Source organism: Molothrus ater, chromosome 6 (assembly GCF_012460135.2).
Source record: "Molothrus ater isolate BHLD 08-10-18 breed brown headed cowbird chromosome 6, BPBGC_Mater_1.1, whole genome shotgun sequence".
Lineage (NCBI taxonomy): Eukaryota > Metazoa > Chordata > Aves > Passeriformes > Icteridae > Molothrus > Molothrus ater.
In genome coordinates, this window is record NC_050483.2 from 57,237,281 (window position 1) to 57,257,823 (window position 20,543).

The following is a 20,543-nucleotide window of genomic DNA, read 5'->3' on the forward strand; positions in this document are numbered from 1 at the left end:
GTTTTGTTTCTTTTTTTTTTTTTTCTTTTTTTTTTTCTTTTTTTCTCTTACAAAATCAATTTACAGACAGCTCACTCATTTTTCCCCCTTGCAAACTTATTAGGTATTCAGTCCCGGCTAGCACTCGTAAGCATCCTTTGTCCCAGGGAGGGCTGGAGACCCCTTCATTAGCAGTGATTACCTCTGAGCAGTTTGACAGCCTCCCAGCCCGCTTACAAGACTTTCCCATTCAGCCCTGCCCGGGGCTGCCCCGCTTCTCAAAAGAAACGGAAACATTCAAACATTTCTCCCCCCTTCCCAGCTGAAGAGAGGAAAAGCTGTTTCTCTTTTCCGCCTTCCCCATTCACTTCACTTTTGATACAATATTTTCCTTCTTTGTTAAACCGGAGAGAGAGGGGTCAAGGCAGACTTTTTAGTGACCCTTTTCGGAGCGTTTTGTTTAATGTAAATACAAGCTCCTTCACTCTTACCCGTTTATAATTATTATTAGTTTTAAAACAACCAGAGGCTGGGGAGGGCGACGGCTTGGGCTGATCTTTAGGGGGGGAAAAAAATTCCTGAAAAACCTGGGGGAAAGACATTCACTTTCAATAAGGGAAGGGAAAGGGAAAGGCAGTTGGGAAAAAAAAATAGCAAATGAGAGGACGGGGTGGGGAAACTGCGGGTTTTTATTTTGGGTCTTGTTGGTCGAACTGAAGGCGCGGGCACAGCCCCACGGCCCCGGCCCCGGCGGGGAAGAAGCGGAGCTGGGACATGCTCGGTTCTCCCGTTCTCCCACAACAAGCAAGGCCGGGCAGCGGGGCTGCTCTTCCCACGGGGGCCCCGTGCTGCTTTCCCCGCCTCGGACGCTCTTCCCGAAGGTTGATTTGTGCTCTTGCCGCCAGCACCCGCGGGAGGGTCCCTCCACTGCCCGCTTGGGAGATGCCGCATCCTTCACGACGCTCAAAGCCTCTGTCGAAAGAAACAATATCGTCCCCGCTGCCTATTGAACAAATTCCAGGTGTTTTTTAGTTGCAAAGAAATCCCGCGTTACCAGACGCTGAGCACATGTGCTCTCTGCTCTCTTTATATCTTTAATTCGCCACAATAAGCGCTGCTACTCTGCCCGCAGAAGCCGATGGAGAAATTGAATCCAATTCACCGATTTCCCGGGGAAGAAAAGAAATAAAGAAAGAACACGATGTATTTCAGCAGATTCCGTTTTGAGGGCGAGCACCGCTTTTGTTCCCAAAACAATCTCATGGGTGGGAAGCGCTGCCCATCAGCGAACCCCAAACCCAAAGTAAAACCCCAACCTCGTTTGACGCTTAAGCAGCACAGCCGGGCTCTTCTTGCACGGCTTGAATCCAGTGGGGTTCAGGAGGCAACAAACCTCAGGGTTTGGGGTGCACAGTGCTCTCCTGACCCTCCTGTAGGTGGGTACCCCAAATTCAGGTGGAGACCCCTACTCTGCCCCGCTCCCCGCCCTGCGATCCGACCCTCCCGCACTCCTAAAATGCAGATTATTTTCCTGTCCACCAGGGAAAGAGCTGCCTGTAAATTGTCTTGAAAAAACAGTTTAAAAATTCCTGCTACCCGCCCCATCCCTGGAATAATCTGTAGGGAAAACCAAGGCACATGCATTTGAGGACAGAACGCAGCTTTAGGCATGGGGGCTGTAGACGCTTTGAATTCAGGTTTTAAATTCAAACTTAAACAGAGGGGCAGAAGTCACTGCCTAGACGGGAATATCCCTCCCGACAAAAGGCAGCAGGGCTGAATTAAACCATCACGGAGCTGAAATGTCCCTGCCCCTTGCAGGCAGCCGGAGCCGAGCAGGGGCCGGGGCATCTCCCGCTGCCAGCGCTGCCCGGCTTCCCCCAGTGCCAGGCTTCGGCTGCTAAATAAATCGAGCCAAGCAATCAGCTTACCGGGGAGGCATCTCTCTGAGGACAGGGAAGTAAACGCGATGAGACCGAGAAGACAAAAAAAGCACAGCTCAGGCGATTTAAAGATCAATGTCAAATTGTATAATATAAAATCCTTCTGCTGGGGAAAAAAGCTTAGCACGCTCCTTGGACCTGGCGTTTGGTCTCCTCCAGCAAAACCGCCGCAAAACAAAGCGAGGGAGGCGGATGGTGGGGACAGCCACGGGCACATCGCAGAGGTCACGATTTGGGGTAATTTAGCTCCCCGTTTTGGCCTTTCACTGGTATGGAGAACTGTTAATTCTCCATCTTCTCCTCGCCTTTGCCAGGTGAGGGAGGAAGCTTAGTTTCCCCGGCGGGGCTGTGCCCCAACCATTCCTCTCCGTAATATTATTATTTTTTTTCTTTTTCTTCCCCTCGTTCCTCTCAGAAAATTCGCCTCCGATAATCCCCAGCGCTTCAGCCCTTGGGAGAGAGGAAGCAGCGGCGATGCCGCCTCCTTCCCTTCCTCGGGCACCCGCATCCCCCGCCAGCCCCGCTCCCGCTCCTCTCGCCTCATCCCGGCTCCTCCCAGCTCCCTGCCTGGCAAAAACATCAGCTCCGGTCCCGGGGACCGGCCAGTTCGGTTCCTGCCGAGCTGCTGCTGAAATACCCGTGGCCTCGGAGATCTGCTCTGCGTAAACTGGCGGGCTTGAGACCGACACCGTCATTTCAAAGCAGATGCGAGGGTCGTTCACCAAATATTTTATTATGGTTTTAGGCTGCTTCATACAGTTTCGTCCTGCACATGCTCTACAAGTCACCTGTGCACATAGAGAACAAGCCAAAAATAATAATAATTAATAATAATAATAGAAAAAAAATCTACCATAGCAATCCCTTAAATAAGTAAATAAACATTATATATATATATATATATAAAACCCTTTAAAGTAAAGCAAAACCCAACCAAAAGAACAGCGTCTTTTCAACATGAAACAACCCCGCGGGATAAGGGCGGGGGCTCAGACATTTTGCAACTTGGCATTCGGTTTCTTGATGATTTTTTTTTTTTTTTTTACGTTTTCTGGGCTTTCTTTAATTACTTCTTTTTAGGCATCAATTCTGCAAATCTTTCGAAATAAAGGCGACAACGATTTTAATGACGTTTTTTAATGCAGTCTGCGGCGGGGCTGGGAGGGAGGCGCGGGCGGGGAGCGCCCCGTACCCCGCGTTCGGCACCGCCAGCCCCGCTGCTCCGGCCGCGTCCGAGGCACCGCTGAGCCGGGCCTCCCTCTCTGCCCGCTCTGCCATGGCGGTGGTGTCAGATGTCACATTCACTGTCGCTGGATGTGATGGAGATGGCGGAGGTGGCCGCTTTGCTGGAGAGGCTGGCTGCGGGGCTGGAGGCGGCCCCCACCGCCTCCCCGCCGCTCTCCTCCTCCGCTTGCAGCGAGCGCACCGAGCCCTGCGTTAGGACCTGCTGCTGTAGCCTGCAAGGAACCGGCACACACAGCATCACCGCCCACCCTCCGCACCCCCCGTGTCCCCCCGGGGGCTGCCCCGACCGCTTCCCCGGCTCTCACGGCTTATACCAGCGATAGGAGAGAGGAGGAGCTGGGTGGGCACCCGGTTCCTCAGCTCTGTCTGAAAAACAGGGTGCCCACCCCAGGGTCAGCCCTGCTCCTCGGCTGGCACACCCAGGGGAAAGTTGTCCCCCTCCTCCGCAGCCTGCCCCCAAAGCGGGCCTCATCTTAGGGGTCAGTAATGCCCTGCAGCAGCTCCCGGGCGGTGTCTCCCGTCCAGTAGGCCTTACATCTTCCCTTAGCCCATAAAAAAGGGCTCCGGGTGACAGCACCCACGTCCCCGACGTGTGACAGCCCGGCTGAAGGATGACAAGGGGAGTTTTCCCCACCCCGGGATCCTGGGCAGGAGATAAAGGGGGAACTCTGCTCCCTCCCCTGCTTGCCGGGGCACCTGCTTGTGTCACTAGTGCTGGGATAACACTGCTCATTTAGAGCCGTGATTTTGTTCCGTAACACACATATTTTAAAATTATATATCTATTTTCATGGTGTATTTCTATTATATATATTTATATATATAATAGAAACAAGAACAATATCCCAAGGAATGTTCCCAGATGGCTCCGGTGGAGGAGCAGGGCACGGCGGCTGTGGCAGGGCCCGCAGAGGGCATGGCTGGCTCTTCTCAGGATGGACATATCTCAAACCAGTATTTATATGTCCGGGCAAAACTTTGGAAGGGCTTTGTCTCCGCTCAGCCCCTGAACATGGCCCTTGTGCCACCAGCTCCAGCCGGTGACTCCAGGCGTCCCCTTTCCCGCTCCCCCACAGGGCAGCCAAGAGGGAGCCCAGGGCGGGGATCCTCCCCTATTAAATCGAAGTAATTAAAAAGCCTTAATATTTTCCCGCTACTCCTGCTTTATCTCGCTGCATTTCCCGGGGAGAACTCTCCCGGGATCCTTTCCCCCATCCTCCGCCGGCAGTCCCGCACGGCCTCCCCGCAGGCTCCGGTCCCGACGGGACGGGCGGCACCTTACCTGTTCTTAGCGGCTGCTGCCCTGTCCCTTTGCCTGCGGTTTTTGAACCAGTTGCCCACTTGCGTGGGGGTAAGTCCCGTGGCCTGAGCCAGTTCCCGCTTTTTGCTGGGGTTGGGGTAAGGGTCCTGCAGGTACCACTCCCGCAGCAAATGCCTCGTCCGCTCCTTGAAGCAATGTGTCTTCTGCTCGCCGTCCCAGATGGTGCGCGGCAGCGGGAACTTCTTCCTCACCCGGTACTTGTCCACCGGCCCCAGGGGTCGGCCCCGCAGCTTCTCCGCCTCCTGGTAGTGCGCTTCCAGCCAGAGGGCTTGCAGTTTGGCGTGGGACTCCTTGGTGAACTTGTGGTTCTCCAGGATGTGGTAGAGCTCCCGGTAGTTCCCCGTGTGGAAGGCCACGATGGCCCGGGCTCTCAGCACCGACTCGTTCTTGTTGAGCGCCTCGCAGGCCGCGGGGGCCACGGGCAGGGACCAGAGGAAGCGCCCCAGGCGCTCGATGTCCCCGCTCTCCTCCAGGGTCTCGCATACCCCGGCCACCTGCTGCGGGCTGAAATTGAGGATGGGCAGCTGGAACATGGAGGCGGCGCCGGGCTCCGCTCCGCGCTCCGCGCACCCTCGGCGATGCCCGCCGCCACCGCGCACAGCCCCGCGGCGGGGAAGGGGCAGCGGCCCCGGGCCGCCCCTCGCTCCGCTGCTGCCTCCGCCGGTGCCGGCGGAGCTGCCGCGGGGGGGACGGCGGAGGGCGGAGAGGCGATGGGGACCGCTCGGCAGCTCCGGCGACTGGGGGCGGTGGGCAGGGGCGAGGCGGAGGAGGATGGAGCGGGGAGGGAGGGCGGGCGGGGGGGAGGGAGTGAAGGGAAAAAAAAAAAAAAAAGAGGAAAAGAGAAGAAGAAAAAAATGAAACCAGAAAAGGCACAAGCGCAGCTCCCCGCCGCCGCCGCGCTGCTGCGGGAGCGGCTGATTTGCTGCGGGCTCGGCAGATTGGCTCCCGGGTTTCCATGGCGGGGCTGCCACTCACTGTCAGCCGCTGCCAATCACGGCGGAAGGCCCCGCACCGCCCCGCTGCCCGCCCCGCTCCCCGCCCCGCTCCCCGCGGCGCCGCGGCCGCTCCCCGGGCACCGCGACCCCGCCGCCCTGCCCCGCCGACCCGGGCAGGGCAGAGCCGCCCGGCCGCCCCGGGCAGGGCAGGCTGAGGGGAGGAAAGGCGGCTCCCGGTCCAGGGCGCTGGCGGCAGGTTGGAGGGAGCGGTCTCAGCGATAGGACGGCCGGGACCCCCACATCCTCCCCGGTAAAGCTGCGGGGTCCGGCCCGGTGATGCTCGCACAGAGCTCCTCGCACCCGCGGGCGGAGAGAGGTTCAAGGCAGAGCTAAGAAATCAGATAAAAAGATTGTCTGCGTAACAGTGACAGTGATGCTGGGAGTGTCACTGACAATGGATGCAGCGGGAGCACCGCAGGAACAGCCGAGACTTAGGGAAAAACTCCCCTTTCCCCCTGTAGGTGACTTCCCATTTTGGTTAAGACGAGGAATTATCTGCAAAGAGCCCAGCGCCCTTTCCCGTTCAACCAAAGCGCTATTTTTTTAATTTTTTTTTTTTTTTTTTAACATTTAAACCCTTATTGTTTTCGGCTGAATGGTCCTGAATAGACGCCGAGAATAGTCGCGAGGAGTGAGAAGTCATTTGTAGGTCAGGAAAGCGACTTAAAGCAGATTTCGGGAATCTTTTGAAATATTGATCACCTTGTAGCAATCATTCCCCCTGGGTTTTTTCCCCCCTCGGTGCCCCGAGAGAGCGATCGCGGGGCCGGGTGCGAGGTGAGCCCCGGCCGCCCCTTCGAAGGAGCGGGGCCAACTCCAGACGTCTCAGGGTGGGATGAAATCTCTTTCTGAGCTGCGAGGATACGATTTATTTTCCGTAGAGAACAGGCGGATGATCAAGAAGCCACTCTTTATTCTACAAATAGCTGCTCAGTGGTAATTTCTTCCCGGGAATTAGGGACCATGCTCGGAAAGGCAGCATATATTTTGAATTAAGTTCAATATGTTCTCCCCTCTGCTCTTTGCAATGTATTTTTTTTCCTAGTATGCTTGTCAAAAAAATCCCTTCTTAATTTGATATCTTGTTATTGTTTCTTCCCGCCCCCCCTTATTATTTTTCCCCTATTGTTTTTGTTTTCCTTTCTTCCCTTCTTTAAAAAAGCTCCTTTGCTAGTTGCCTGTAGACCGAAATTAAACAGATTTACATTTTCTCCAATCATTTCTCTGCAGAAATGGAGCTGGACTGAGGCTTGCCGTCTTTTCTTTAGTATCAAGTACAATTTGTCTTTTGCTTGTGAAGATTTGGTAAATCAGAAGGCAGATAGATAGCGCAGATGGTCGGAGGTGTCGGGTCAGATTATGGTACGCCTCAGTACAGTGCTAAGCTCATTCTGACGGAAAACCCTGATATTATTTTCACAGATCTACACAGTTCACTTGAAAAAAACCCTTCGAGCCATTTACATCATTTATGTGAGGCTCACAGCTAGCGGGATGGAAAAGCTTTCAATACTGCTCATTTTCATAAAACCCGACAGAGCTGGGGAGACATAAAAGCGCACACAAAACTCACGAGTTCAGAGACACTCCACAGAAACTTAAAAAATAAAAGGAGTGACTTTTCGGCTTCACCTTCATCTAGGTTTGATTTGCAGATCTGCTTAGGGGAAAAAAAAAGGGGGGGGGGAAGGAAGAAAAAATCATAGAAGAGGAGAATATAATCTATAAATATTGCCGACAGTTCTCTTCCAGCCTTCCATCCCACCACTGTCCTCTCGCTTAGGGAAAAACAATAATTTGACCAAGTCAACGAAAGATCCCAAATAACCTTTTCGGGCAGGAATTTAAAAAGCCTCCAGAGCTCCTCGGTATGAGCATGGGGCTTCCCCAGCGAGCGGGTGAGAGGGCGGCGACCTCGGCGGCTCCGGGCGCGTCCCCGCGGGCAGGAGCTGCCCCGCCGCCCCCAGCCCACCCCGCCGAGCCCCCGGCAGCGTCCCGGGACGGGGCTGCTGGAGAAAAACCTCTGCTGGGAGAGACGTGGAAGGATAGAAAGTCTGTGTTAAGGGGTGCATAATTGAGAATGGACAGATGATGATGGTGATGATGGAGATAATTGCTAATATTACTGAAAGGGTAATTTTAAATTTTTTTGCTATTTTTTTAAAAATCATGCACATGATCTGGCGAGGGAGTTCCTGGGCTGCAGCCTAATGACCATGAACAGAGCGAGACAGGCTCCGTAATGAAAGCCAGGACTGTAGGCTAAAGAAATGAATCCTCATTAAGTGCGGCTCGCAGGGGCGAGGGGCTGTCCCCCAGGTCCCCAGCCTTTGTTCCCCAGAAACCGGCCCGGATGGGGCGATGCTGGCAGCACTGCTGGGAGGGGAGAGGGAGAGAAAGAAAAGCGACACCGAAATGGACCCAGGAACCTTGTGTTAACCATTTGAAGGGTCACACAGGGCAGAAAACCAGCCCAGCCCCAGCAGTTTTGTACCCTCTCCAGCTGGGAGCTATGGGTTCTGGTTTTGGGAAGCGGCACGGTCCGGTGTGACTGGATTGCCCCGGTTTGGGAAAGGTTCTTGGGGCTCCTTGCTTTGTGCCACCAGGGCCGAGAGAGATCAGTTTCAAGGGGGTCCCTCCATCCCTTTCCCAGCTCTCAGGGAATTTCATCCATGGCCGGCACCATGACAGGTTCCCCGGTTCCCCGCCGCTCCACAGGAGCTCTACAGGCGGGCCGGGCCGGGCCGGGCTTTGCCTCCGGAGTGCGACCCGGAGCGATGGCAGCGACCCCAGGAGCGACCCCATGCCCGTGGGACGCGCTGGCGGATCCGAAAAGCCGAGATTCCTGCGGTGCCCGGGCTCCTTCCTCAGCCCCCGTGTCTTACTAGAGCCGCGGCCGAGCCTGGGGGGCACTTGGCCGTGCCCTCTTCATTTCGGCCCTTTTCCCCTATTTTCTTCTTTCCCATATAATAGAAACACTGCTTGTGACATTGATAGCTGGCAATTATAACTACTTTTATTCAGGTGACAGCTTTGACTCTTGCTGCAGGTAGCGTGATGAGTTAACCCTGCAGAGACAAACCCACTGGAGAACAAGAAATAAAATTGTACATGAAAAAATATTTATCAGAAGTATGACCAGACATCTGTAGCATCTCGGCGGCCTGCCTGGACACGGGGGTTCTGGCCTCAGGATAGGACATATTCCCTTCTCCTCAGAACCTTAAAGCAAAAATACGCTGAGCAACACCTTTGGATCAGCATTTTTCACCTATCCTGGGTCCTAGAATCTCAGTCACTGGGGATTATTTATCTAGACAGAGTTTCCAAACGCAGCAGAGGTGCGAATACATTTTTAAAGCCCTTGATGGGCGTTGAGTAGTGTATTAAAAAATACCCTCGGGTAGGAGAAGCCTCTCATAAAAGTCTCGGTAGGATTGTCAGAGATGTGGGAGTTCATTAAGGGATGCTGACGGGGAGAACCGGAGCGCAGGCAGTCCCTGGGGCGGATATCTGGGAAACCAGCCGGGATTTTCCGGCCTCGGATGGGTCTCGGGCTGGTGCCGTGGAGCGCTGCGGGACTGGCGAGGCTGGAGAGAGCGGGAGGCTCCCGGTCCTCCCCCGCTGGCTCTTACCCCGCTCCCTGCGAGCAGGCAGAGGATGCTCAGCCCGAGGACAGTGCCCGCTGCTGCGGATAGAAAAGGTTACTGGAAATGTCAGCCCCCCTCGGGGAGCCGGGACGGGGTTTTCGGGAGCGTTTCCCACCGAGCCATCCCGGAGCTTTCATGGAGGACCTCAAGCGCGGGTGCTGAAGTGGGGGATGCGTGGTGGGGAAACGACCTGAGTGTGTTTCCATGTTCTTCACTGCCCTGCTATTTTTAAGGGTGCCATCATTGTTGAAATGACAGCTATCAATCGTTTCATTTCTTCCTAAAATGAAGTTGCATTTAAAACTGTAATCTCCTTAATATTAGAGAGAGTGGGCAGGTTGGATACTCACTTAAGCTCCTGATACCTGTTGAAAGCACCAAAGAGTCCCTAAAATCCTGCTGGACAGAGAGAGATGTTCATCCACTTTCTACTCTCACACTGTATATTCATTAAATCTTTGTTCTTTGATGTATTATTTAAGTTACTTGTCAAAAAAGAAGTATCAGGCCATGGCTGGTATATCTGAAGTTAAAATAAAGATGCACTGAACACTCAAAATATCTAAATTATTTTGAGATTGGTAAGAAAAGACACTCATTGTACAGGCCTCTGGTCAAGGCCATGGTTGCAGACAGAAAGTATCTATTGCCCAAAATCTTTAATTTTCTTTTGGGTATATAAAAGGTTTTTTGGGTCTGTGAATCTGGTTTTAAAGTTTTGAATCCTTTGAGGTTTGTTTGGCTGCTGCCTTCACCTGCAGGTAAATACACAGACTGCCAAATCTTCTTCTACACTGAGATGTTCCTGTACAATCTTCAATCGGCTTCCATCAGGATTTCACTGAAAATTTCAACAAAAGCAACAAAATCACAGTATTCAAATAAATAGATAGTATTATAGAATATAGATATAGAAGTATTCAAATAAATAGGTTTTTTTGATTGATCGTGCTTTTGTCCCACATCTCCTCTCCTCTCCTCTCCTCTCCTCTCCTCTCCTCTCCTCTCCTCTCCTCTCCTCTCCTCTCCTCTCCTCTCCTCTCCTCTCCTCTCCTCTCCTCTCCTCTCCTCTCCTCTCCTCTCCTCTCCTCTCCTCTCCTCTCCTCTCCTCTCCTCTCCTCTCCTCTCCTCTCCTCTCCTCTCCTCTCCTCTCCTCTCCTCTTCCTTTAAATATTGTAAATTCTCCCAGGATATGGACGAGGGTTATCACGCAAACACTTATTTAGCGGAAAGCAGGAATGAGTACAATTCGCGGCTTTGAGGGAGATGAAGAACTACGCTCAGACACCCTGAGGTGTCTAAATATTTCTGGGGCCAAGTCCGGGAGAAATCCTGTGTCCTGGCTGGCCTGGGCGCTGGCTATGAGCTGGATTCCAGCCCCTCCTGGAGGTGACTTACTGTGGTTGAAGACTGCTCAGGAATTGGGGTCGCTCTTTTCTTGGGAGGGAGCTCCTCTGCAGCTTTGGGAGTCAAGCACCACCTTGGGCTTGGTAACAGGTTTGGGGCTGCACAGGTTTAGGGCCACGCTGCCTGTGCTCCAGCATTACAGCGCTGCTTCAAGGAGAAAATTTATCTCGGAGCAGCTTCATGAGGACAGGAATCTTCCATTTCTTATCAGACAGCGACATTTCCCTGCTTTCTTCTGGGGGTATTTGGCCGGGTGACTCCAGAGACCTTCCCGAACTCGATCACTGCTGGGGGCACTGGGTGCCCGGTGCGGGGAAGGTCCTGGAAGGTTCCATCAGCTGGAAACGCCGGCAATCAGGACCGGGGGGAGCAGCCAGAGCACAGGAGAGGGGCGTGGAGCTCAACGAGAGGCAGCACCGGGGCCGTCCGAGAACAGGATAATGGGTTTGGGGTTCTGCCAGCAGTGGGGAGAAAGTTTGGGAGCCTTTTCTGAGCTCTGACTTGACTACGTTCCTTTTCAGAGCAATACAACCCATTCATCATTGATTAGAGATGATAACTATGAAAGAGCCCTTCCTTCTTGCCATCGGTAATGAAAGTGGTTGTTTACAGCTTTGGGGTTAGCTGGGGACTTTTTAGAGGGATTCTGCTGGGAAACAGGAGAAAAAAAAAACAGCGGCACAAAAAATCCCCCTTTCTGCAGCTTCAGAAGGGTTTTTGGTTTTTTTTTTTTTTGTTTTGTTTTTTTTTTTTTTTTTTTTTTTTTTTTTTTTGTGGGAACAGAGTGATAACCTCGGCCTGGGAATCCTTATAATAAATAGATGGGTGAAGGAGCTCCCGGTCCCTGCCAAGCCCCGCTGGGAACAGGCCTAGGAGGAATAGGAGGAATTAACCGGGAAGTCCCTGCCGGCTTTATCCAAAGCCTGTTGAACTGACTGCCCACCTTCCGGGTGAACTGGGTCCTTGGGTCTGTGGGAACCTCAGCCTCCCTCGGCACTACTTAAATCACCGGGACGCGGCGAGGTGTTAATGAACATCTTATCAGTAGTTACCTGCTACTCTGCTGTTAAGCTCCCGTTCGTTCGAGAAGTTTAGAGGGTCTTTAAGGAATTGCTTAAGGCAGGTTAAGCTTTGAAGCCATTTCTCCTTGGGGAAGAAATCGAATGTTATGGGAAGACGGAGAGGCAAATGCAGAGTTTCAGAGGCATTTAGGAATTACAGTGTCCCTAGGGAGCAGGGCAAGGAGGCGGCTCTCACTCCCCAGGACAGGAGGGGAGATAGGTGGAGATGTTCCTGGAAAGGACAGAGCCTCACCACAGAGCAGAGGCCGCAGACCTCTTCCTTCCAAAAGAACACACCACTTTCCATATCCCTCTCTTTTTTATTTCCCTTCCTTATGGCTGACCAGAAGCCAGGTAGCTCAACTATTTCTCTTTGAAGCTGCATTTCTTGTTGTTTGAGCTGAGTGTTCTGAAAGCAGCATCGCACCTGACTGACACCTGGGCTGCAGTTGGCAGAGAGAGTTTTCTGTGTGTCTGTCTCTTCAGTCCTGTTTCTCTATCCATTCTTCTTTCATCGGCTGATTGTTTTTTCCCCTCCAGTTTGTACCCTACCCCAAATTTATTTTCCTTTGCTGACTGATAATCTTAAATCCATCTTCTGCCTCAGTAGTTCAATTTAGATTGAGATTGATTTAGATGCCTAACCAAGTGGGGAGGGAAGCATCATGTTCTAGATTCTTGCACTCCGGGACTATGCATTTTTGCCTTGTAATGCTACACTTCCACAAACAAACAAACACGACAATTTTTTGAGCACAACTCGTGTTGAGGCAAGGGGCAGCATTCCACAGCATCCTTAGTGTGAAACACTGCTCCGGGATGAGAAGGGAGATGCTTTAATGCCTTTTAAAACTATCTGAGGGCCGGGCCTGTGAGGGATTGAGGGAAGGAGGATTTAGGCTGATTTCCACCAGCTGGGTCAGCAACACGAGTAGGACCTGGAGGGTTGGATAAAGCACATTACACTCTGCAGCTCCCTATTTTTGTGCCACATCCCAGAGCGTGTATGTGTGTAAATAACCCTCAGCAGGATTCCAGACGATGTCCCGTTCTAGCGGCGCTGCCTCCTCTCCCCGCCCGGCCGCCGCCCACCTGCGCGCTGCCCCCGGTAGATGGAGCATCCTCATCGCTTTTCGCCCGAAGCCCTCAGAAATGTTGCTCTTTCCCTCCTAAGTCCCACTGTTCAGGCAAAAGGGTGCTTTGAGGGGCACAGGCGCCCCGCCGATGTGTCCCTGGGGGAGCGGAGCGCCGCGGCCGCTGGCGATAAACCCGCCCGGTTATTCCGCTGGGTGAAAGGGCTCAGCCCCTTCTCCCGACGGCCGAAGCTGCTTCGGGTTTGCCCGGCTACCCCGGCTCCCGCCGGCCCGGCCCGGAGGGCGGCGGGCAGGTGGTGGCACCTGCCGCCCTCTCGGCGCCTTTCGGCGGGGCTGAGGTGCCCCGGGACGCAGGGGCTGCCCCGCGGGGCGCGGCCTGCGCTGAGGGACAGCGTTCGGCGGTGCGGGGGGGCTTTGGTCCCTTCGTCCTTGGGTGAGTCTCTGGACGGCTCCTCGCTCTTTCCCTTCTGGCAGAGCCCGAGACGATGCGGAGCCGCCGCGTTCTGGTCGCTTTCCCGGTGCCGATGGACCCCCAAAGGCAGAGGGTCCCTTGAGCGCCCCGGCCGCGCCCTTCGCCCTGAGGGATTCGGGCCCCGGCTCTCACGCCGCCATTTTGTGGCGCTCCTCCGCAGCCCCTGTGGCGTCCCACAGGATGGGGGTTTCCCCCATTTTTTTCTCTTTTAAGAAAAACAGTTTTAATTTTTAAACCCCAAGACTTTAGGGAATCATCTGCAGTGAAAGCCTTTTGTTTGGTATGTCCTGACTAAGTAAATTGTGGCAATCCAATGGGTTCTTGGTTGAGGTCTCCTCAAGGGGTTCAGGTCTTCTCCAGGGTTTCCTAAAACAGTGTGGTAAAAGAAGGGCAAAGGAGCATAAACAACACGAAGAGAGGCACATTTTTATTTTATTTTATCAACAGAGATAAAAAGTCACGAAATGTAAGCTCTTCTAAATTTCAAGAAGATTCAAACAACCAGTCCCTTTACAGTCATAAACAGTACACTGGAGAAGCAAAGGTTTGCTCTCAAAAGAGCCTCCCTAAAATGAAAATTATTAATATAAAGCCAGCTGGAATTAATACTGCTACACAGTTTACAACTGGAAGAACCGAGATGTGGATTTTAAGGAAGATATTTACCTCACAGGTTATGGGCATTTTCCACCTTTTAATGAAGAGCCTGGCTGTTGCTAGATGAGTTACTGAGAAGTGCCATTATTAATGTTAGTGCTAAAATGCCTTGAGACCACATCAGGCAGTTTGCTTGTGGGTTCTGCAGCAAATACAATCTTCTAATAGATAAAACTTTATTGCCGTGATTGAATTCCGTGTAATTACATTAATGCCGTGCAAAAATGCAAAATGCATAATAATACTTTTCTCCTGGCAGCATTCTGAATAGCCCCATTAGAAAGAACAGATGCAGTCTGAAGCTGATTTAACCAGTTGCGTGTATTACACATTTATCTTTAACAAAAAATTCAGCCACATAGGAGAATTTCCTCTGAATTAGCCAACATCCTGAGTTGGCTGATGGTTTGATGCTGCTTTTCTGCAGTATGTCCAAGAATCAGTCTTTGCTATAGTCATATCCTGGAAGACATCAGATTTCAAAAGTTTGTTGCAGACTGGTGTTACCTACTGTTTTTAAAGTCTGCAAACACCATGTGTATCACCAGTGCCATTGAATTTCTCAGCGTTTTCTACTAGTGACACCTGTATCCTCATAATTCACAGCACAGAGTAGCATTTGACATTCGCAGTTACACTACTTCTTTTTAACAATACCAGAAAAATAAATATTTTACATATTTGTGCTTTCAGAAGCGCTATTTTCTGCAACTTTACCCTTTTTATAAATCTTATTCTAAAACTACAGTAAAAGAAAACAAACACTTTAGTTCTCTCTACAAAAACATTAGTACTCTACGAAAATCAAAAAGTAAAATTATTTGTATTTTTGTGATAATACAGTAGTCTCTATCTTAATAATATACAGCTATACAGTCTGCTCTATTGATGAACTTTGTGTTGCTGTTTATAAAACAATAAATAAAATTTCTTTACCCCAATATCTTACAGTTTGTATGGGAAGTTTCAGAAAACCAGCTAATAAACACTATTAAACTGTTTCTTGAGAACACCTTTTTAATTCATGCTCCAAACTATTTTTAATAGTAAGAAATTACTTTTTTTTTCACTTTTTTTTTTCACTTTTTTTTTTCACATGATGTGAAAGCAAAAATATTCTGCCTTGATCTGTGGCTTGAGGTAGTATTTCCTAATATTTTTCATCGTATTTTCAGAAGACTTTTTTTTATGTGCTACCTTAAGTGTTTTCAGGCACTAGAATTTCAATCCTTTAAATACATTTGGTAAAACTATTATCTCTTTCTCGGAGTTTTTATCGCAGCCTGTGCTAATCCAGTCCCTCGGATTAGGTGTTCTGATCCCCCCTCAACTATGAGACAAATTCATTTCTGTCAAACACACGGCGTTTAAACGCTGCCTCCGCCCCCTCCTGCTCCCGCCGCCCCAGTGCTGCAGGATGGAGCCTTAATGCCACTTTAGTCCAATTCTGCAGTTGTTTTCTATTCCACTTGATCCCGGATTAGGGTCTCATCCTCAGCACCGATTTGCCGTGGCTTTGCTCCTCTCGCGGTGTGATGGGGAAGCCACGGTGGGACAATTAAAGCCCGGCCAACTTCGCTCGCTGTTAATGCACCTGAGCTAACGCGCTGTGGCCGGAGCGTCCTGATGAACGGTGTTTGCAGCCCTTTTAGAGATCGCCTTCATCCCCCAGCTCCAAAAACTGAATTTCTGCGCGTAGCAGCACGGTACAAACAGAAGAAAGGATTTATAGCAGTCCGTTTTCCATTTAGTGAGAATTCTGTTTTAATCACACCTAGCATTCCCACACCTTTGATTTAAATGGACGTGGTGGAGTGTGGGCACAGGAGGAGTGTGCAGGATGCTGAAGGAGCTTTTCCATCAGCATCACTGCAGTCCAAAGGCTTGGTAACCAGCTGGAGTACGGGCTACACATCTTGTACACAAACATCTCTCCTTGCATTCTTCATTGCCTTCTGAGAACATTAAACCTCTCAAACAGAACTGCTCCAGGAGCAACGCTTTACCTAAATTATAAATGTTCTTTTTCCCTAAGTGTGGTTTCGACTCTTACAAATCCCTTACCACCATTAGTGAGACATTTGGTTCCACTAGATAGTAATTCAAATGCAGTTAAAACTACTTTTCTCCCTTTTATGTTACAATGTGTGGTATTGTCTTGCAATTTTGACTTGTTTATTGTGTCAACAAGGCTTTTGACTGTGTAAATCCTTGAATTGCATTTTTCTTTTGAAGTTTAAGAAATGAATGGCAAGGTTTCGATCAGCTTGGACAAAATTCTGGTCGAGTTTGGTAAGTCATTATATCATACATTTTTTATTAACAATTACTTATGCACTGCATACAGTCAGCTTTATTTTCTGCTTTAAACAGTTTTATTAACTTCAAATAAATGTATAATATTAAGCTTTTGTTCTTTGGCTACATAATATTAGCTGGGATTAATATAGTTGTGGAGAGGAGTCCTGACAGGTATTTAATAGGAAAATTTCTATTTAGGTATTTTGCTAAAATAGTTGTTAATCAGAGTTTGCGCAATTAATGCTGCACAGCATGTTTGTTTCACAACTCCACTCGTATACATGTATATAACGAAGGGTTAATTTTCTTCTTAAGCTTCCCAGATAGAAAAGAATCGCAGCGCTAAGGAACATGTGGATCATCAGATAAATTGTGAGTAGTGATAAATGATCATTTTACTGGATGCTGAACACCGATTTTGTTTCTTTAATCCTGGGACATGCTCTGTGTCTCGGGGACGGAAGCAGGATAAACAATGGAAGCTGTCCCGTGTCCTGCTCTCACCCTGCCTCGTCTTTAGCCATCAATACTTGCTCATTCTCCCCAGCAGACTTTGCTTTTGCTCAACACTTTTAGCCGAGGCTGCTCAGCTGCCTCATGGACAGGCAGTTTCATGCTGCGCCATTTCCTGCTCTGACTCTGCAGCTCCTCACAGTCACTGGCAGCCCTTTGATTCAGCTGTGCTTGCTCAATACATCTGCCACTTGCCTCCCTTTCTTTCTTCATGTTTTTTGTTCTTTCCAGATTTGGACCTCTGCCTCACTGCATCTTCTCTCTTTCTGTTTTCTTGAAATAATGAAACTTCTCTCAGTTGCTACTACGTACTCAAGCCTTGTTCTTCTTTTTTTGCAATCAAGCAGCTGGTTACTTTATTTGAAATTCAAAACAGTAAACCCAAAGAGAAAGTCTTGCTCTGCATCAAATTTGCTCTGTCCCAGGGCTTCCAGACAACACAATACTATGGACTTATGTCTGGACTGATTTTTTTAACCATGCTGCTATGTGGAATCACTTCATGAAGTCTGAAGAATAGTTTCTCCACCACAAACAATCTGAGAACATCTGTGCTCACCTCTGGTACTTCATAGGTAGATATTCAAGCACATAACCTCCATAAAAAAAAAAAAAAAAAGCAGAAGAGAAAATTCTGGTCTAATTGGTGTTCTTTTTGATTGTAACATTTCTAATAATCTTCACTGATATGTCCAAGTACTTATTCATTAAGAAGATTATCACAATTAAATTGAAGCACCTTAAACATGAAAACATCTGTAACACTAAATCTGGCACACCTTGGATTCTGGTTTAACTCTCCAGTCACACAACTGAACCTCAGAGATAAGGCTTTTCTTAACATTTATGCAGGCTTAGGGTAAATGCTCTTAGAGAAAATCCAGGGGCTGTGTAGTAACATGGCATAGCTGCTTTTGTGTTCAGAGATACCTAAATATGTGTAAACACACAGCCAACACTCAGGCTTTTAGCAGTTTGAGTTAAGTCTTCCAAAAACTTAGCAAAAAATAGCAACACTGATGTAATTTTGTCTCTGTGTGAGTATTACTTGGCAGATGAACAGCTGTAACATTCAGCCTTGGACTTTTGGTGTGAGATTCATAAGGCTCTTTTGCTACAGTCCCTTTCTTACCAGTGGAGGGAAACAGGCACTTTTAGGATATGATTTACCTTATCCTGAAGAAACAGGTTAAAGTGGGTTAGATACAGTCAACTTTTAAAATGCCAGCTTCTCCCAGCTGTGTGTAGCTGCAGCCATGGGTGAGCTGTTCTGAAGAGGGTCCCTGCACTTTGGGGTGAGATGGATCTCACCCACCAGGTCCTTGTGAAAGCACAGGGTGAGTTGAACAGCTCACAGAAGTGCTTGTCTGTAAAAAATACTAAATGAGATGTGAAGTGTTTATTTTGTTAATAATGTTATGTTAAATTCTGGTAAATCTCAAAAAGTTATCTACAGGGTTCTGCTACACTCAGCTGTTTATTTACAGAAATGAAGCCATGTCAGTTGTCCAATAATTATGCTTCATGCTGAGTAAAGACAAGTTACTGACTTTAGATATTGAAAATATTAAGGGACTGAAGATAACTTAAGGATAACCCAAGATATTAAATGACATTGAGAATTTTTTTCTTTTCACTGTCTGACTCTGTGAGAAGTTGTTTATTTTTCTGCTATAAATGCAGATGTTGAAAATTAATATATAGCAAATAGTGCAAAACCAGAGCCAAAATTCAGGAAAACTGAAGTTTCAGAGCAGTAATTCCAACAACTCAAGGCCCATGTTGCATCACTAAGATGCTCTTCCCAATGGAGTAGGTGAGAGAAGGGCAGGATGTGATTGACTTCTCTGTAGGGCCACCTACTCTGGCATTTAGTGCTTCAGGGCATCAATGATAGCAAGGGATGATTTAGCACTGATAAATCTGAAATCTTGCATAGAAAAAAAGAATTTGAAAATGCAGAGAAAAAGCATTCACCAAGTTGTGCCTATTGCATTGCAAGGTGAGCATGCATGACAGCTCTCACAGCTTTTACTTGTGAAGAGAACACTGATCATGTTCAACAACATGGATTCTCCTCTAGCCACTCATTCAGAAAGTGTTATAAGCTGTCTGCTGTCAGAAGAGGCAGAATTAAGAGTTTGCTTAAGAATCTCCACAAATATCATAGTCCTTGAGAACCTGTCATTATAACACACTTTTTAATTAATTAACCTGTGTCCTATACCAATTTATCATATATGACAAATTCCTAATTGAGTAAAATTCCTTTTTATTTTATTTTTTCTCTTTCTGTTTTTCACTAATTGCTTATATGACTTTTGTGATGTTTTTTAATTTTTCCTTTATTGTAGTCAGCTTTCCCACTCAGAATATTTGACATTCTGGGCTTCTGCAAAAGAATGCAAATGTTTGAAAGAGGGTCCTGGTTCTGGATAGAGAGTGAGGAGTGTTTCAGTGGGAACACTGAACTGGGGAATACCATTAAGAGTTACTTCAGTTCTATGCAGACTGGGATTCAGAAACAGCACAAATCATGGCAGTGTCACAATATTCGATGATAATTAAGGTACTCACCACACAGCTGAAAATCCCTGTTTTGACTGACTTTGTTGTTACCTTGCTTAGCTGCCAGCTGTCCACTCACCTGCCATTATGGAGATTAAGATTTTAGGAAGGAATTTTTAATCATTCTAAATATAGACTTTTTGTTTCATGGATTTGTTGAAAATGCATGAATATACTTTCAAATTTATTTTTTAATTTCAGTGTACACTACAGAAATCACAGAAAAAAAGAATGAAATTGCTTGGTTGGAGGAAAATATAAAGAAAAGCAACGAGGCAGTTGCTGATTTGCAAAAGCACAACGAGAGCAGCAAGAGGCACTGTGATGCGTGAGTATGGAAGAGCCTGAGCTCTGAGTTGTGCCTGGCACTAAGGAAGTCACTGAGGAAGGAAGGGAAAAATAAATGTAGGTGTGTTCTGACAGCAGTGATGTTAAAGAAAACTTTAATATTCTCCTGGTTTTTTTAAACTGCAAATCTTTAGGTATAAAAATTACCCATCCGCTGAAGAAGAATTATAGAAAAGCAGGCTACATTTAATTTTGGGTTGATTTTTTATTTAAATCCCCAGTTCTCAGAAGATCACAGGTACTATCTTTGCAGCATGCTAAAGTATTAATGCAGTAAGGTAATAGAAGCATAATTTTTCTACACTTGGATGCACCTGAGTTTTGTCAAATTTGACCAATATTAAGAATGCTGTTTAAAAAAAAAGGCTTCCTAAAATCGAACATCTTTCTATTCTTTCTTCATCATATGTTTCAAGTGACTTTTTGTTCTATACATATTTTTACACAAGATGTGCCATAACTGGCTCTCCACACACGTGTGTGTTTCTGCTGGCAGATTCCAGTATCAGTTTTGCTCCAGACTGCAAATTGGGGCACAATCTTTTGGTGCATGCAATGGGCTGCCATTCACAGTTTTCCTTACATAAATGTTTGTATCAGATAATTAGTTCAAGTTTTAAATGCTGATCACTTTTGGATCTTAGTAATCAGAAGCTTTTCAAGACACAGTTTAGCTGCAAGGAATTTCATCTTCCTGACACGTAATTTTTAAAAATTAAAACCTCAGATGTTTGCAAGGATAGCTGAAAAGGCAAATCGATATTTGACAATACAGAGAATTTTTCCAAACTGATAAAATCCACCAGAGTTTTCCATTTCTCCACAATCTGACTAGTTCCTCAAAAGCTGTAGTGAGGATTTTTTGGGCAAATTATGTTTTGTTTTCTTGCAATTCTATACCTAAAGGCAAGTACTTCAATAAAAATATCTATGACATACATTTGAAATTATTTTTTGCAATTTGAATGGAGACAGTGGGTGTTTCTGAG

General features: G+C 48.1%; 2 protein-coding genes across 2 annotated transcripts in view; one reads left to right on the plus strand and one right to left on the minus strand.

Annotated features, from left to right (window-relative positions):
* Positions 1–2,636: 2,636 nt before the first annotated feature.
* On the minus strand, positions 2,637–5,115 carry SIX6 (SIX homeobox 6). The gene is made up of 2 exons (XM_036384363.2): positions 4,450–5,115; positions 2,637–3,379 (listed from the first exon to the last, which is right to left on the minus strand). The coding sequence occupies exons 1-2, from the start codon at positions 5,019–5,021 to the stop codon at positions 3,211–3,213; spliced, it is 741 nt and encodes a 246-aa protein (XP_036240256.1). The 5' UTR covers positions 5,022–5,115; the 3' UTR covers positions 2,637–3,210.
* C6H14orf39 (chromosome 6 C14orf39 homolog) overlaps positions 5,020–20,543 on the plus strand; it is a 36,324-nt gene continuing 20,800 nt past the window's right edge. The window contains exons 1-6 of the mRNA XM_036384283.1: positions 5,020–5,234; positions 12,898–13,128; positions 13,170–13,285; positions 16,066–16,116; positions 16,441–16,497; positions 19,408–19,534. Coding sequence (XP_036240176.1) covers positions 5,020–5,234; positions 12,898–13,128; positions 13,170–13,285; positions 16,066–16,116; positions 16,441–16,497; positions 19,408–19,534 — 797 coding nt within the window. The remainder of the gene's footprint in view (positions 5,235–12,897; positions 13,129–13,169; positions 13,286–16,065; positions 16,117–16,440; positions 16,498–19,407; positions 19,535–20,543) is intronic.